General features: G+C 46.5%; 1 protein-coding gene across 1 annotated transcript; it reads left to right on the top strand.

The window, feature by feature from the left end:
- The first annotated feature begins 209 nt into the window (after nucleotides 1–209).
- LOC311325849 (bifunctional 3'-phosphoadenosine 5'-phosphosulfate synthase 2-like) lies at nucleotides 210–14,856 on the top strand. Its single transcript, XM_084458643.1, has 12 exons — nucleotides 210–331; nucleotides 5,536–5,650; nucleotides 6,304–6,539; nucleotides 6,954–7,092; nucleotides 7,513–7,631; nucleotides 8,541–8,654; nucleotides 9,445–9,556; nucleotides 10,557–10,762; nucleotides 11,611–11,746; nucleotides 12,034–12,302; nucleotides 13,028–13,257; nucleotides 13,768–14,856. The coding sequence occupies exons 1-12, from the start codon at nucleotides 305–307 to the stop codon at nucleotides 13,907–13,909; spliced, it is 1,845 nt and encodes a 614-aa protein (XP_084314769.1). The 5' UTR covers nucleotides 210–304; the 3' UTR covers nucleotides 13,910–14,856.
- Nucleotides 14,857–15,971: the final 1,115 nt, after the last annotated feature.

The following is a 15,971-nucleotide window of genomic DNA, read 5'->3' on the forward strand; positions in this document are numbered from 1 at the left end:
TGTGATCTGTCTCAGGCTCAGCCCTGCTATGTCGTGTGTGATCTGTCTCAAGCTCAGCCCTGCTATGTCGTGTGTGATCTGTCTCAGGCTCAGCCCTGCTATGTCGTGATGTCGATGCATTGGCTGGTTGTCAAATATGCAGATTTCTAGCCCCCGCGGGGGGAATGGAGGAGGGCCAGAGAAATGCTACGTGTCTTGAAAGTCCTATAAAAAAAACGATATTCTTCTATCGAAGTTGTTAAAATAAGTTTAAAGCGAGAGACACATTCCTCCGCAGTCCTCTGGGATCTCACAGCAGTGCACAATGTCTGGAACTAAAAAGCAGCGGACGGTGAGTTGCCCAGAACTGTATATCCTATTTGAACTGTATATCCTATTTGAAATGATTATTAGAGTTGATTGAGGGTCCGGATGCATCCTAATATTATTTACATTGTGCCTCACGCGGTAATTTAGTTTTAGTTTTTTTGTACATTTAGTTTTTACAAAACGGTCTACCGGCGCTTGGAATGCAAAGTTCTCCTGTTAAGTTACATAATAACGTTAGTAGCGCTGTGGCCAAACCTCCCTAGTGGACCTGAACACTTGATCTAGGGGTTGCTACTCTCTCTCATGCGACTTCTCTCTCATGAGATTACAAATATTTAAAAAATGATCTCTAGCTGTATGTCAAAGTTGACAAGTAGGACCTATAGTCTACAATCGGGTGATGAGGAAAGACTGAACCAATAGAGCAGCCTTCTAGGAATCCAGTTGGTTCCAAACACGAGAAGTGGAGAAGATATCGATCTGCTGCTGTGGGATCGAACATGGAGAACCCAATGTGCGCTGGAGAACTCTAACTGTATTGCTCTATAGAGGACTACATCAGCCAGACAGACGCACTATAGGCTGCTGTGCACAAGCCTTTATTGTACACTACACAATTTGATGAAAGTCCACTATATGACCACCTTGGGAATAGAAAACACTGATTGTATTTTCAGTGTAAGGTTAGGGTGGAGGGTTATAGTGTTAGGTTAGGGTGGAGGGTTATAGTGTTAGGTTAGGGTGGAGGGTTATAGTGTTAGGTTAGGGTGGAGGGTTATAGTGTTAGGTTAGGGGTGAGGGTTATAGTGTTAGGTTAGGGTGGAGGGTTATAGTGTTAGGTAGGGTGGAGGGTTATAGTGTTAGGTTAGGGTGGAGGGTTATAGTGTTAGGTTAGGGTGGAGGGTTAGGGTGGAGGGTTAGGGTGGAGGGTTATAGTGTTAGGTTAGGGGTGAGGGTTATAGTGTTAGGTTAGGGTGGAGGGTTAGGGTGGAGGGTTAGGGTGGAGGGTTATAGTGTTAGGTTAGGGTGGAGGGTTAGGGTGGAGGGTTAGGGTGGAGGGTTAGGGTTAGGGTTATAGTGTTAGGTAGGGTTAGGGTTAGGGTTATAGTGTTAGGTTAGGGTTAGGTAGGGTTAGGGTTAGATACCCCCGCTGAAGAGCCCTGAGGGGGACTGACTGACTGAAGGGTGGATGGAACATGTAGGTAGGAATAAAGACAGTGAATGAGAGTGAAAGGATGAAGTGAAACATTGGGAATACATCATTGAAATGTGGCTAGAGTGATGGAGAGAGCACAGAGAGAGAGAGAGAGAGAGAGCACAGAGAGAGAGAGAGATAGAGAGAGCACGGAGAGAGAGAGAGAGAGAGCACAGAGAGAGAGAGAGAGAGAGAGAGAGAGAGAGAGAGAGAGAGAGAGAGAGACAGTATGTGGTGGATGTTTATGGATTTGTTCATGATTGTGCTGCCTTAAAGAATAAAGACAGAGAGAGAGAGCTCCAAGCAAGCATAAGTGGTGTTGGCTGTCTGCTTGGTTTGAATGAATAGTACTCGTTGTTTATTTGCCTCCTTTACTTAATCTATTGCAGTGTGTGTGTGTGTGTGTGTGTGTGTGTGTGTGTGTGTGTATAGGAGGGTGGTTGATAACAAGGGGAAAGTGCAAATCAAGCCACAGGAGTGTGTGTGGAAAACTAACAGTTGTACTATGAACCTTATTCCTCTGCACTGTCCTTAAGCAGTGTTTCACCCCGACCTACTGTACCTACTGTACCTACCGTACCTGCCAACAAGTAGTCTTCACAGATCAGCTCATCAGTGTGCAGAACTACGTTGTATCACAGGGAGTTCAAGTGCTTATTCTGTAAAATGAGTTTGAATATCCTACTGAAAAGAGTCATGGAAATTCAGCAAATTCATGGATCCTTTGCCCTCCACAGAAGAAATGGTTTATGTGTGGGGCGTCCACAGAAGAGATGGGTTTGTGTGTGGGGCGTCCTCCTCACTACCCAAGAAACACAGCTCTGTGTGGGGCGTCCTCCTCACTACCCAAGAAACACAGCTTTGTGTGGGGCGTCCTCCACACTACCCAAGAAACACAGCTCTGTGTGGGGCGTCCTCCACACTACCCAAGAAACACAGCTTTGTGTGGGGCGTCCTCCACACTACCCAAGAAACACAGCTCTGTGTGGGGCGTCCTCCACACTACCCAAGAAACACAGCTCTGTGCTCAGAGGCAGCCAGAGACGGGAGTGAGAGAGAGAGAGAACGAGAGCCCTCTGATTAGAGAAAGCTCTCTGTGTGTGTGTGTGTGTGTGTGTGTGTGTGTGTGTGGTAGGGAAGGGAGGGGTGAGCACACATAACAGGAGCTAGTGTGTGTAACCCACACCGGGTGGTGTAGTGGAAAGGCACGGAGTAAGACAGTTTATAGAGATGAGGAGCGCTACAGAGAGATGTTGGAAGGGAGGGGAGAGAGAGAGATGTCAGGAGGGAGGGATGCTAGAAGTGAGGGAGGGAGGGATGCTAGAAGTGAGGGAGGGAGGGATGCTAGAAGTGAGGGAGGGAGTGAGGGAGGGAGGCAGGGATGTTAGGAGGGACAGAGAGATGCTAGGAGGGAGGGAGAGATGTTAGGAGGGAGGGAGGGAGGGAGGGAGAGGTGTTAGGAGGGACAGAGAGATGCTAGGAGGGAGGGAGGGAGGGAGGGAGGGAGGGAGGGAGGGAGGGAGGGAGGGAGGGAGGGAGGCAGGGATGTTAGGAGGGACAGAGAGATGCTAGGAGGGAGGGAGAGATGTTAGGAGGGAGGGAGGGAGGGAGGGAGGGAGGGAGGCAGGGATGTTAGGAGGGACAGAGAGATGCTAGGAGGGAGGGAGAGATGTTAGGAGGGAGGGAGGGAGGGAGGGAGGGAGGGAGGGAGGGAGGGAGGGAGTTAGATGTTAGGAGCAAGGGAGGGTGGGAGAGAGTGCAGGGGTCTGGGTCTGCCACATCATCACTGGATCACAGCACACTGAACACATTGTCCAGGCGGTTCCCTTCCTCCCTATCAGGGGCCAGCGTAGCCCTCTCACAGTCCAGGCCCAGCGTCGCCCTCTCACAGTCCAGGCCCAGCGTAGCCCTCTCACAGTCCAGGCCCAGCGTAGCCCTCTCACAGTCCAGGCCCAGCGCAGCCCTCTCACAGTCCAGGCCCAGCGTAGCCCTCTCACAGTCCAGGCCCAGCGTCGCCCTCTCACAGTCCAGGCCCAGCGTAGCCCTCTCCACCATCCAGGCCCAGCGTAGCCCTCTCCACCATCCAGGCCCAGCGTCGCCCTCTCACAGTCCAGGCCCAGCGTAGCCCTCTCCACCATCCAGGCCCAGCGCAGCCCTCTCCACCATCCAGGCCCAGCGTAGCCCTCTCACAGTCCAGGCCACTCAGTCTGACTCCACAGGGGCCCTTTCAGTCACACAACTCACAGAGCAACTCCCATAGAAATGTGTTGTGTAAAACCCAGACACATCAAGTTCAATGGAGACTTATTCATCTTTAGTGTCTTTTGCTATGCAGTAATATAGTTGTATCTGCCACACAGCGATAGGCTATTAAGCGCACAGTCTCGCATGTTGGTTTAACACAATATACAATGTGTTACTGTGTTATACTGGGCGTAATTATTTTTTCCTCTCTTCTGTGGAAAACATCCATTATTACAATTCTGATTAAAATGCTTCAACAGCGACACCTGCAGGGCAAAAGAGGAAAGGGCAGTCTGTGAGAAGTGGTTAGAGGAGGGCGGCATCTCATCAATTTAACTTCATATTAATAAGTGCAACATATAAATATAATAAAAGATAGAACATTATTTCATTCAGACAGACCCCCAGTGATCACTGTCAGTGTGTCATTATTAGGTTGCTAGTTGGATTATTTCTACATTTGAACATAAGAACATAACTCAAGACTCAAGATCTGTTTATTGCTAATATGGTTCACACATACTAGGAATTTGACCAGGGTTAAGATATACGCTGTTCTAGATAGGACAGGGTGCAGGACAAGACAGGGCAGTGCAAACAGTACAAAAAACATTGCAAATACAAAATAATGCAGTTCAATGTACAAATTATGATGTACTGTTAAAAATAAAAGGGGAGGCACAATTTCAGTTGATGTACTATATACAGAATGGGTGTGGTGAGTGTAGTGTGGTGAGTGAGCGGTGTTATATAGGCTGCACTGTGTGCCCTTCAGGTATGTGGAACAATCAGAGGTTGTGTGCAAGTGGTGCAGGGGGCTTAGGGTCAGTGTGTTGGGGGGGGGGGGCGTCGTGGGATGAAGCAAGCCTTGTTGATGAGTCTGACGGCTGTGAGAAAGAAGCTATTTTTGTGGCAAGTGGACCCGGTCCCGCTGGACTGCAGTCTCCAATCAGAGGGGAGTGCGTCAAAGAGACCGTGACTAAGATGGGAGGGGTCGGCAGCGATCTTATTGGCCCCTGTTAGGGTCCTGGAGGCGTGCAGGGAGGGCAGTCTACATGGATCCCCCTCTCAGTGGAGCGGATGATGCGCTGCAGTCTGCCCTGGTCTTTGTCTGTTGAGGCTGAGAACCAGATGATGATGGAGGAGGAGAGGATGGACTCCATGATGGCGGTGTAGAAGAGAACCATCATGGTCTTTAGCAGGTTGAATGTCTTCAGCTGCCTCAGGAAGTGCCTCCTCTGCTGGGCTTCTCTGCTGAGGGAGCTGAGGAACTGCACGGCGCTCACTGGAGGTCCCAGGAGATGGAGGAGCCCAGGAAGGGGGAGGAGTCAACAGTGGTCACTGGGGCGTCATTCAGTGTGATGAGGGGAAGGGGGGCTGGATGTTTCCTAAAGTGTACAATCATCTCCGCTGTCTTGAACATAAGAAAGAGGAGATGAGTAGCGAGCTAGTGTGAAACAACATGACACTGTGGGCTGGTTTTCCTCCCATCCTCTCCTCCTGGTTTGGAGTCAGCAGCTGCCTAGTAGGCCGGTATAATCCCCCAAACAAAACTACGGCTGCTGTTTGAGAGAAACAGAGACACATGTTAGACATTACTATTGGAGAGAAACATTAGATATTATGCACAATGAAAGATCAAAGGCAAAGTTTGGTTAGAGTCAGGTGAACTTTTCAGCTAATATTTCTCACGTCCAACTTTTCTTAAAATTAGCTTTGGCATGAAGAGATGCAGTGAACCATTTTTGGTTGTAACTTTTGACAGCAGTGTGTTTTCCGTGATTCAGGACCTGAACAGATCCACCAACGTGGTGTTCCAGGCCCACCATGTGAGCAGGAGCAAGAGGGGCCAGGTGGTGGGAACCAGGGCCGGCTTCAGAGGATGCACCGTCTGGCTCACAGGTACAGTACTCACTAACCCCAAGGGTGTGTGTGTGTGTGTGTGTGTGTGTGTGTGTGTGTGTGTGTGTGTGAGAGAGAGAGAGAGAGAGAGAGAGAGCTGATAACTTTAGATTGTTTTTCTGTCATCATAGAGTTTGGCAGTTATATCTATATAGCTTCTCTGAGCACCTATCTGTGTGTAAAACATAGTGTTCAGTAGTATATATTTAAGCAATAAACCACTCGTGGCCGTGTGTTATAGTGATTTTATAACAGCTAGGGGGCGTAAAACCTTTATTGCTTTTATACAACGGTTACTACAGCTATTAGTGTAAAATAAACACACAGCAATGTAAAATATTAACATTTATTCAAAACGAAGCATCATTCCCTCAATTCCGCCGCGCAAAATAGTTCCCCTAACAAAAGGGTTGCCAAGCAACAACAACAACTACAATGCATTGGATCAAATGGGAGGCGCGTTAATACTGAAAATGGAATGATATGCGGCCCCAGGTGTGTTACAAAGTATTTTAACACGGCTTCCAGCCAATCAGAATCAAGAACCATCAAACACCGTTGTATAAATATAGCTTCTGAGAGCACCTATCTATGTGAAAGCCATGGATCCGTACCATACTGCAGTTCCTCCTAGCTGTTGCTGGTGCCTCCAGGTCTGTCTGGCGCTGGGAAGACCACCATCGGCTTCGCCCTGGAGGAGTACCTGGTGTCGCACGCCATTCCCTGCTACTCGCTGGACGGGGACAACATCCGCCACGGCCTCAACAGGAACCTGGGCTTCAGCGCCACGGACCGCGAGGAGAACATCCGCCGCATCGGCGAGGTGGCCAAACTGTTCGCCGACGCGGGCCTCGTCTGCATCACCAGCTTCATCTCCCCCTACACCAAGGTCAGAGGTCATTCTGACTCTAACCTTAACCCCAACATGTCACCCTGCTGATGCAGTATTCGTTTTCAAAAACAGTTGGTAATCTGATGAGTGTATTTCGTTGTAAAAAGGTCTTGTCACTCCTCAGCTGGTGAACTAGACACACACAACTCTGGGTGAAGTGCTTTGGATGATCATGTTGGTTTGGACGATCATGTTGGTTTGGATGATCATGTTGGTTTGGATGATCATGTTGGTTTGGATGATCATGTTGGTTTGGATGATCATGTTGGTTTGGATGATCATGTTGGTTTGGATGATCATGTTGGTTTGGATGATCATGTTGGTTTGGATGATCATGTTGGTTTGGATGATCATGTTGGTTTGGATGATCATGTTGGTTTGGATGATCATGTGCTCCTGTTGTCTTTGAAGGATCGTGACGAGGCGAGGAAGATTCTGGGGAGTGCTGGCTTGCCTTTCTTCGAGGTGTTCGTCGATGCTCCTCTGGAGGTGTGTGAGAGTCGAGACGTGAAAGGACTCTATAAGAAAGCCCGGGCCGGGGAAATCAAAGGTAAATCTTTCTGCCCGACCTCAGCTTCCCCACTCACCTACTGGGCTGATCTCCTGAAGGCCTGCGTATGCAAACCAGGTGCATAGATGATCTACTAATGGGCTACACTGAGGAGAAAGGTACCCGTTCTCCGTAATGAATATGCAAGCTTGGGCGTTTCCACATGTGTGCGAAATTGTGAGAGGTGCAGAAATGCAAATATATGAATTAAGCGTGTCTTTACCAACCTGGAAATAAGTACGGGACTTTTAATATGAATGGAGAGCAGGTTCTAACCAGTCACGCTTCAGAAAATGCCCTCGTAGTGAGAAGGAGAACGTCAGCAAAAGAATAAATGGAGAACCGGTAATTTCAGTGAAAACATTTTGAACTGAAAGTGTGATGTGGTTATTTCTCCCTCTGTCGTCCTCTCTGTCCCAGGGTTCACAGGGATCGACGCAGAGTACCAGCGTCCCGACGCCCCGGAGCTGGTGCTCAAGACCGGAGAGCTGACTGTTAACGAGTGCATCCAGCAGGTGGTGGAGCTGCTCAGAGAACAGGTAGGGCTGACACACACACACACACACACACACACACGCACACACACACGCACACACACGCACACACAGACAGACACACACACACACACACACACGCTTGCGCACACACACACACACACACACAGACAGACACACACACACACACACACACGCACACACACACACACATACACACACACATACACGCACACACACACGCACACACACAGATACAAACATGCACACACACGCACACGCACATGCACACACACACACACACACACAGACAGACACAGATAATTACACACATACACCTATATACACTCACACACACACATACACCTATATACACTCACACACACACACACACACACACACACACACACACACACACACACACACACACACACACAGACAGACACACACACACACACACAGACAGACACAGATAATTACACACATACACCTATATACACTCACACACACACACACACAGACACACGCACAGATACACAGAGACACACACACACACACACACCTCCCTACGAAGCCCTGCATGTCACTGCTGCACTGTATGTGGAGCTGCATGTCTAAATCAAACAGAAACACCACATCATATATTATATAGCACATTATAAACACATCATATATTATATAGCACATTATAAACACATCATATATTATATAGCACATTATAAACACATCATATATTATATAGCACATTATAAAGAAGGTTCCCCAGAGCTGACTGTGACAACAGGGACCTGTAGCTGGTCACTGGTGTAATGGATTGACCTGTAGCTGGTCACTGGTGTAATGGATTGACCTGTAGCTGGTCACTGGTGTAATGGATTGATCTGTAGCTGGTCACTGGTGTAATGGATTGCTGGATCGTAATCAGGTTCTCTCTTGATCTCTTTTTGAGCACAGAACATCGTTCCCAGCGGGATAGTGGAGGAGGTGAATGAGCTGTTTGTTCCTGAGAACAAGCTGAAGCTGGTGCAAGCTGACGCTAGCACGCTGCCCGCCATCAGCATCACCAAGGTAACTCATCTCTGAACCAGCCATGTTTTTAGCGGGCCCCAGGTGGCCACGGCTCTTTCTGAGCGTGCGATCACTATATCTTTACAGTAGGATACCGTGTGTACCGTGCGATCTCTATATCTTTACAGTAGGATACCGTGTGTACCGTGCGATCACTATATCTTTACAGTAGGATACCGTGTGTACCGTGTCTAATGAGCTGTCCTTCACTCCCTGGCTCAATGAAATCTATATTATATACTGCTGCAGTACAGTATGCCTTGAAGCAGAAACACCTGCACAACATGACCCTACATTTATACATACCGTAGATACGTAGAACATCCGACTGTACCAAATACTCAACTATCACTATCATATGAGTCCTATCAATCAATCAATCAATCAATCAATCAAAGCTTTATTTGTATAGCGCATTTCATACCCAGAGGCAACACAATGCGCTTTACAGAGAACAAGGGAGGTGGGCATACGACCCACCTCTACATATTCCAGAGGGAAGCAAAAAAACAGTAGTAAAACAGTAACCTATCATTCATATATATATATATATATATATATTATTATTTTATTTTTATTTTTATTTTATTTTATTTATTTATTTATTTATATGTAGTCTATCATTCATATATATATACATTTATTTATTTATTTATTTATATGTAGTCTATCATTCATATATATATATATATATGTTTTTTAATTTATTTATTTATTTATTTATATATATATATAGTCTATCATTCATATATATGTGTAGTCAGTTGATGTTCAGACCTGTGTTCCTCAGCTGGACCTCCAGTGGGTGCAGGTGTTGGCGGAGGGCTGGGCCACGCCCCTCAACGGCTTCATGAGGGAGCGGGAGTTCCTCCAGGTGCTCCACTTCGGCAGCCTGCTGGACGGTAACAGACCAAACCCCTTAACAGCATTCCTGACTTCTTAACACCACTTTCTGCTCAATTGCTCTTCCGTAAAGCTTGCCAGTGGTGTCTTTGACACAATCTTGGCCTTTATGAGAAAATGTGGCCTTTGTCTACTTCTGTTCAAAATCAATTTAAAGGAAAACAAAGTCGGTATAGAGTGGTGAGATGTGATGTTATTTTGTAGGCTGAAACCATTTGGTTCTGAGTTTAAATCCCTATGGGAAAAATGAATGGGATTTGCGAAAAAATGCCGAAAACAAGGTATGTGTTCCACAGAGCCTCCCAGACCCTAGCACGCTTTGTTATGAAAGTTTAAATACATAATTGAAGATGGTTTTTTGAAGCCTTACGTTGGTTCTGAGGTCAGTATTGCTCGTGCTATGCTGAACATTTTTGAAACTGGACTACATGAGTCCAATGTCTTTCTAATGTCTGCCATGTTTACTGGGCTAGCTATGAAAATGCATGTGGAATTCGCTTTCGTTGAAGCTAAATCTGTCAATGGAAAAAAATCTGCAGATGATATCTTGCATACAAGATTGAGCTAGATAAGGCAGTTGTTGGTTTATATGTGTGGTATTTATTTAGTTTGGGTAATCTCACGCCTTCTAGTGCCAGCTCACATTATGAAAAACATGGCGGCCATTTGACTGCTGTGTAGTCCAGTTTCAATAATAGCTAGAATATCTCAGCAACATTGACCTCAGAACCAACTAAGGGCTTAAAAATTCACAAAACCCATCTTCAATTATGTATTTCAAACTTTTATAAGAAAGCGTGCTAGGGTCTGGGAGTCTCTGTTAAACACATGCCTTATTTTGGGCATTTTTCGCAAATCCCATTCATTTTTCCCATAGGGATTTAGAGCTCAGAACCAAATGGAGGCGATGCTAACGTTTCAGCCTACAAAATGATGACATCACCTCACCATTCTTAACGGTTCAAGTGAGACATCAAATGACTTAATTTCCTGCTTCAGGTGGAACCATCAACCTGTCTGTCCCCATCGTCCTGCCGGTTACCACGGAGACCAAGCAGAGCCTGGACGGCTGTGCAGCGGTGGTTCTGGAGTTCCAGGGTTCCAGAGTGGCCATCCTGAGACACCCTGAGTTCTACCAACACCGCAAGGAGGAGCGCTGTGCCCGGCAGTGGGGAACCACATGCCCCCAGCACCCCTACATAAAGGTTCTGAGCAACGATCACGCATGAACCCTAACCACCTGCCACCGCACCCGTTACACGATCACGCATGAACCCTAACCACCTGCCACCGCACCCGTTACACGATCACGCATGAACCCTAACCACCTGCCACCGCACCCGTTACACGATCACGCATGAACCCTAACCACCTGCCACCGCACCCGTTACACGATCACGCATGAACCCTAACCACCTGCCACCGCACCCGTTACACGATCACGCATGAACCCTAACCACCTGCCACCGCACCCGTTACACGATCACGCATGAACCCTAACCACCTGCCACCGCACCCGTTACACGATCACGCATGAACCCTAACCACCTGCCACAGCAACCGTTACACGTTACATTTACATTTTAGCAGACATTCTTATCCAAAGCGACTGACTACTTAAAATACGTACATCAGTCTAGAGTAAGTGAACGAGTCACCATCAGTCAAGCCTTCAATGAGAGCCAGTGCCACCAGCAGCCATCGTGCTAAAGAAAGTGTTTTATATACTGTTTACCAAAGTTGAAGTAGCACTGTGTAACCGCTGGGCAGTGTTAGAATGAGGAGAGCTCACTGCAGGAGGGGGAGTCCAGGTGTAAATATCACACACTCACACCACTGCTTAATAAATGCAAATTGTTAATCTATTGAATACATGCGATGCTCTACAACTTACTCATTGGACACAAAATTGTCAGATTAGATGTTGATGCATTTGTTGTGCCTTTGATGCGTTTGGTGTGCTTGGCCCCGTTATTGCTGCTTGCAGCTATATTTTAATTTGCAATTGTTATATTTATTTCATTCATATCTCTATGCCGAATACCTTTTACAGATGGTGATGGAGGGAGGTGATTGGCTGGTAGGCGGTGACCTTGAGGTGCTGGAGCGAATCAGATGGAACGACGGCCTGGACCAGTACCGCCTGACTCCACGGGAGCTGAAGCAGAAGTTTAAAGAGCTGAAAGCAGGTATGTTCGTCTGTATTCACCTGCACATTCATCTGCCCTTCCAAACTCACCCAATCAGATTCAATCCAGACTACGAGAAACAACAACAACCCAGCAACCGCTCCACCGAAGACGATTATGATTGGTTTAAAGATATACTGCGTTCCCACCCCCTATCCTCGAATGATGAGTGCAGCCAGACCTTTCCAGCGCTGGCACAGGGGGAAGTGTGGAGGCAGGTCTGACTATGCGAGACTAAATCACTTTCCTCTGTGTGTGTGTCTGTCTTTGGGATCTCTCCTCCATAGATGCCGTATTCGCCTTCCAGCTGCGGAACCCGGTCCACAACGGCCACGCCCTGCTGATGCAGGACACCCGGCGCCGCCTGCTGGAGCGCGGATACCAGAAGCCGGTGCTGCTGCTCCACCCCCTGGGGGGCTGGACCAAGGAGGACGACGTGCCCCTGGACTGGCGGATGAGGCAGCATGCTGCCGTCCTGGAGGAGGGCGTCCTGGATCCCAGCAGCACCATCGTGGCCATCTTCCCCTCGCCCATGATGTACGCTGGGCCCACAGAGGTAGCTGTCTGCTGTCTGTCAATCAACCGTCAACAATCCCTGTACCGTTGCTCTCAGTAACCAAATACTCCATGTGTGTGTGTGTGTGTGTGTGTGTGTGTGTGTGTGTGTGTGTGTGTGTGCGTGTAACCGAGTGAATCGTGAGTCCTCGTAAACTCTCGTGGAGTGAGTGTAGTCCTCAGAGGTATTGGTAGCGAGTAGCTGGTGAGACTCACTCCCCTAGTATATAAAGGATGTGCTATCGACCGTGCCAAGCGGGATATGTCTCTTAGCATAGTCGTTAGCACATCCGACTTGCGAGCGCAACGTTGCAGGTTCGCGTCCCGCCCTGGACCATCCCTTACCATGGGTCAAACGAACCAGAAACACCACACAGCGCAAGTACTATCGTGCGTGTGCATGTGTGCGTGTGAGGGTATATCAGATGGCCGACAGGCCTAGGAGAAGGACCAGGCAGTTAGTCAGGTACTGCTCACTCTCCATTATTGGGAGCCGCTCAATATGGAGGAGGCACTGTTTTCTATACCCATGAAGTAGGCTGCTGCCCCGTGGACCTGTCATGGTCATCCTCTTGTGTGTACCGTATGTAGCAATGTGATTATCAACTAGGCACTTATGTAACTGTCAGACTCTGTCATTGTTAGTGTTTACTGTATGTCCTTTGTATTTCTATTGATGTGGACATAAATAAATGATTCAAATGTGTTTATCTCTTCCTCCCCCAGGTCCAGTGGCACTGCAGGGCCAGGATGATCGCCGGTGCTAACTTCTACATCGTGGGTCGTGACCCCGCGGGCATGCCCCACCCGGAGACCAGAGAGGACCTGTACGAGCCCAGCCACGGAGGGAAGGTGCTCGCCATGGCGCCCGGACTCACCTCTGTGGAGATCATCCCCTTCAGAGTGGCCGCCTACAACCAGACCCAGAGGGCCATGGACTTCTACGACCAGGACCGGTGAGCTGGAGATCAAGCGTTCATAATGAAGCACCTCTGTTGGGTGTGCAGCATTCGTGGGGTGAAGCCAGGTACAGTTTTAACCAGTGGGGCATGAAGCCCATGGTATACTTTCTGTTTAACAGCGCGTACGCGTAGACAACAAATTGACAACGCTCCACAGGAATGCAGAAAATGCGTGGTAGCCACAAGGAGACGAATACGTTGAAAACAAGTACTGTGTACCGCGGGCCTAAGGGTGTGACAGAACGTTTGGTAACACTTTTATTTGATGGCTTTCACTTTCTCTCACATTGTCAATGGTGCCTTTACAATGTCACTTACTGCATAAACCATCCAATGTCAGCTTGAGAATATTGACATAGGCAGTTCTATGAAATGTGTTATGCAGTGATTATGCTTGTGTTATGAAGTCCTTAAGTAGGTAGCCTTCAAAAAAAGTGTTTCAGCATACTCATCCTGATGTCTCTTCTCTTTCTATTCATGAACCCCCCACCCCATCCCCCTCAGACACTCTGAGTTTGAGTTCATCTCAGGCACCAGGATGAGGAAGTTGGCGAGGAGTGGGGAGAACCCTCCAGATGGCTTCATGGCCCCCAGAGCTTGGAAGGTTCTGACAGAGTACTACAGCTCTCTACAGAAGGACCAGTAGCAGCCCAGTCCACGCTGCCAGGGCTCTTCAACAGGGATACAACTCTGCTCTTTAGTGGTTCACATAGTTTTACATTAGTTTCAATTGGTTTCTTTTATATCGAATCTCAGAATCCAAATGTAGGTAAAAAAAATAGGTGAAATGTTTGATCAGTCTTGGAGGAGTCGTGTTTCCATCTCTGCTGAAGCACAAGCGCATGGTTAGAATGAGAAGATTAGAAATGGTTGGGTCTCAGTGAACATTTTCCAAATTGTGTCTTACCATCTATAAATATATTTTTAGAATGCATTTTATATTATATATGATATATATTTAATGAGTATATGTTTAAGATCTGTTGAATCGTTTTTCCAAAACTCTTAATATACAAAGATTTTCTAATGCTGAGCTTAAGAGACAAGATAAAGTTTAAAAAATATATTGTAGCCCCACTTTTTTATTTTAGATATACTGTACTGTATGACTGTCACTAAGATGACGCCGAATGTGTTGCACTTGCGTATGAGATTGATTTGCATTTGAACTGATCCCTACTTATAAGTATACATTTTTTATTTCATATCATAATCATTAAAACATGGTTTCTTATTTTCTTGTGCTGCAAAAAGCCTAATTCGCATCATGCAGAGAAAAGCGTCTTTCTTGCCAAATGTTACCATGGGGACACTACTGCAGGCTACACATGTTTCTATTGAAAACCCTTACAGAATGTTATCATAATCACTGTGGAGTTGTGATGTCGTACACATGTATGTTTCTGAAACAATATGGTCTCTGTGAGGATTCACACAACAATGGAGGGGAAATGTTTTGGAAAATGAAAAAACAACAGAGCGTGTTTTCTGTTCAAACCAGAATACTGCCTCTATGTGGTCATACTGAATCAAACAGTTAAATGTCCATCCATGCATGTATCAAACAACATGTTTTTAAATAAATATTTAGTGATATTAGTCTAGATCTCCTACTTTTTTCTTTTTTACAGTCCATTATGTAACCACAACCACATTATTTCGTGCTTACATTTCACTGGGAAGGTTAGAGATTGTCAGACGATGGTGAAAGATTGATCTGACAATTGTGCATTATAACTCATGTAGCCAAGTTCAAATCAGTGCAATCACTGCGAGCAGAGTAGGCCTACCTGAAGGACAATGCTGCCATCTGCTGGTGGGAAAATGTAATGGGAAATAGTAGTTGGCCTACTGGGTGCCAGTTAATCTATAGTAGGCCATTCCCCACTGGAATCAATAAAGTACACCATTAATACTAGGCCTATCTACTACTCATGGTTCAGATGTGCACATTGAGGTGTCTAGACAAGGATGTATTAGGTCATTTAAGACCAATTTTAGCTGCAAATTATGGAGAGGAGTCATTTTACTTTACTCAACTGAGCAACCTGGCTGCAACAGTGAGAGATGACACACTCCCTATTATTGAAACTGCTGCTTCTATCAATCTTACTGGGTCACCTTGCCAGATTACATGACTTCAGGACACAGTGGCAGTACATGACCAAATAATAACCACTTCAGTACATGACCAAATAATAACCACTTCTGTACATGACCAAATAATAACCACTTCAGTACATGACCAAATAATAACCACTTCTGTACATGACCAAATAATAACCACTTCAGTACATGACCAAATAATAACCACTTCAGTACATGACCAAATAATAAACAGATTTTAATTTCTCTATTACCACATGATCAAAGAACTGTTTACACTCTGCTCTGAACTCTGTTTACATCTGGTAATGCACTTTATATCTATTATATTGTTTGTCACTTACTGCTTAAACCATCCAATGTCAGCTTGAGAATATTGACATAGGCAGTTCTATGAAATGTGTTATGCAGTGATTATGCTTGTGTTATGAAGTCCTTAAGTAGGTAGCCTTCAAAAAAAGTGTTTCAGCATACTCATCCTGATGTCTCTTCTCTTTCTATTCATGAACCCCCACCCCATCCCCCTCAGACACTCTGAGTTTGAGTTCATCTCAGGCACCAGGATGAGGAAGTTGGCGAGGAGTGGGGAGAACCCTCCAGAT

Source organism: Borostomias antarcticus (genome assembly GCF_949987555.1).
Source record: "Borostomias antarcticus genome assembly, chromosome: 25".
In the NCBI taxonomy this organism is placed as follows: Eukaryota; Metazoa; Chordata; class Actinopteri; order Stomiiformes; family Stomiidae; genus Borostomias; species Borostomias antarcticus.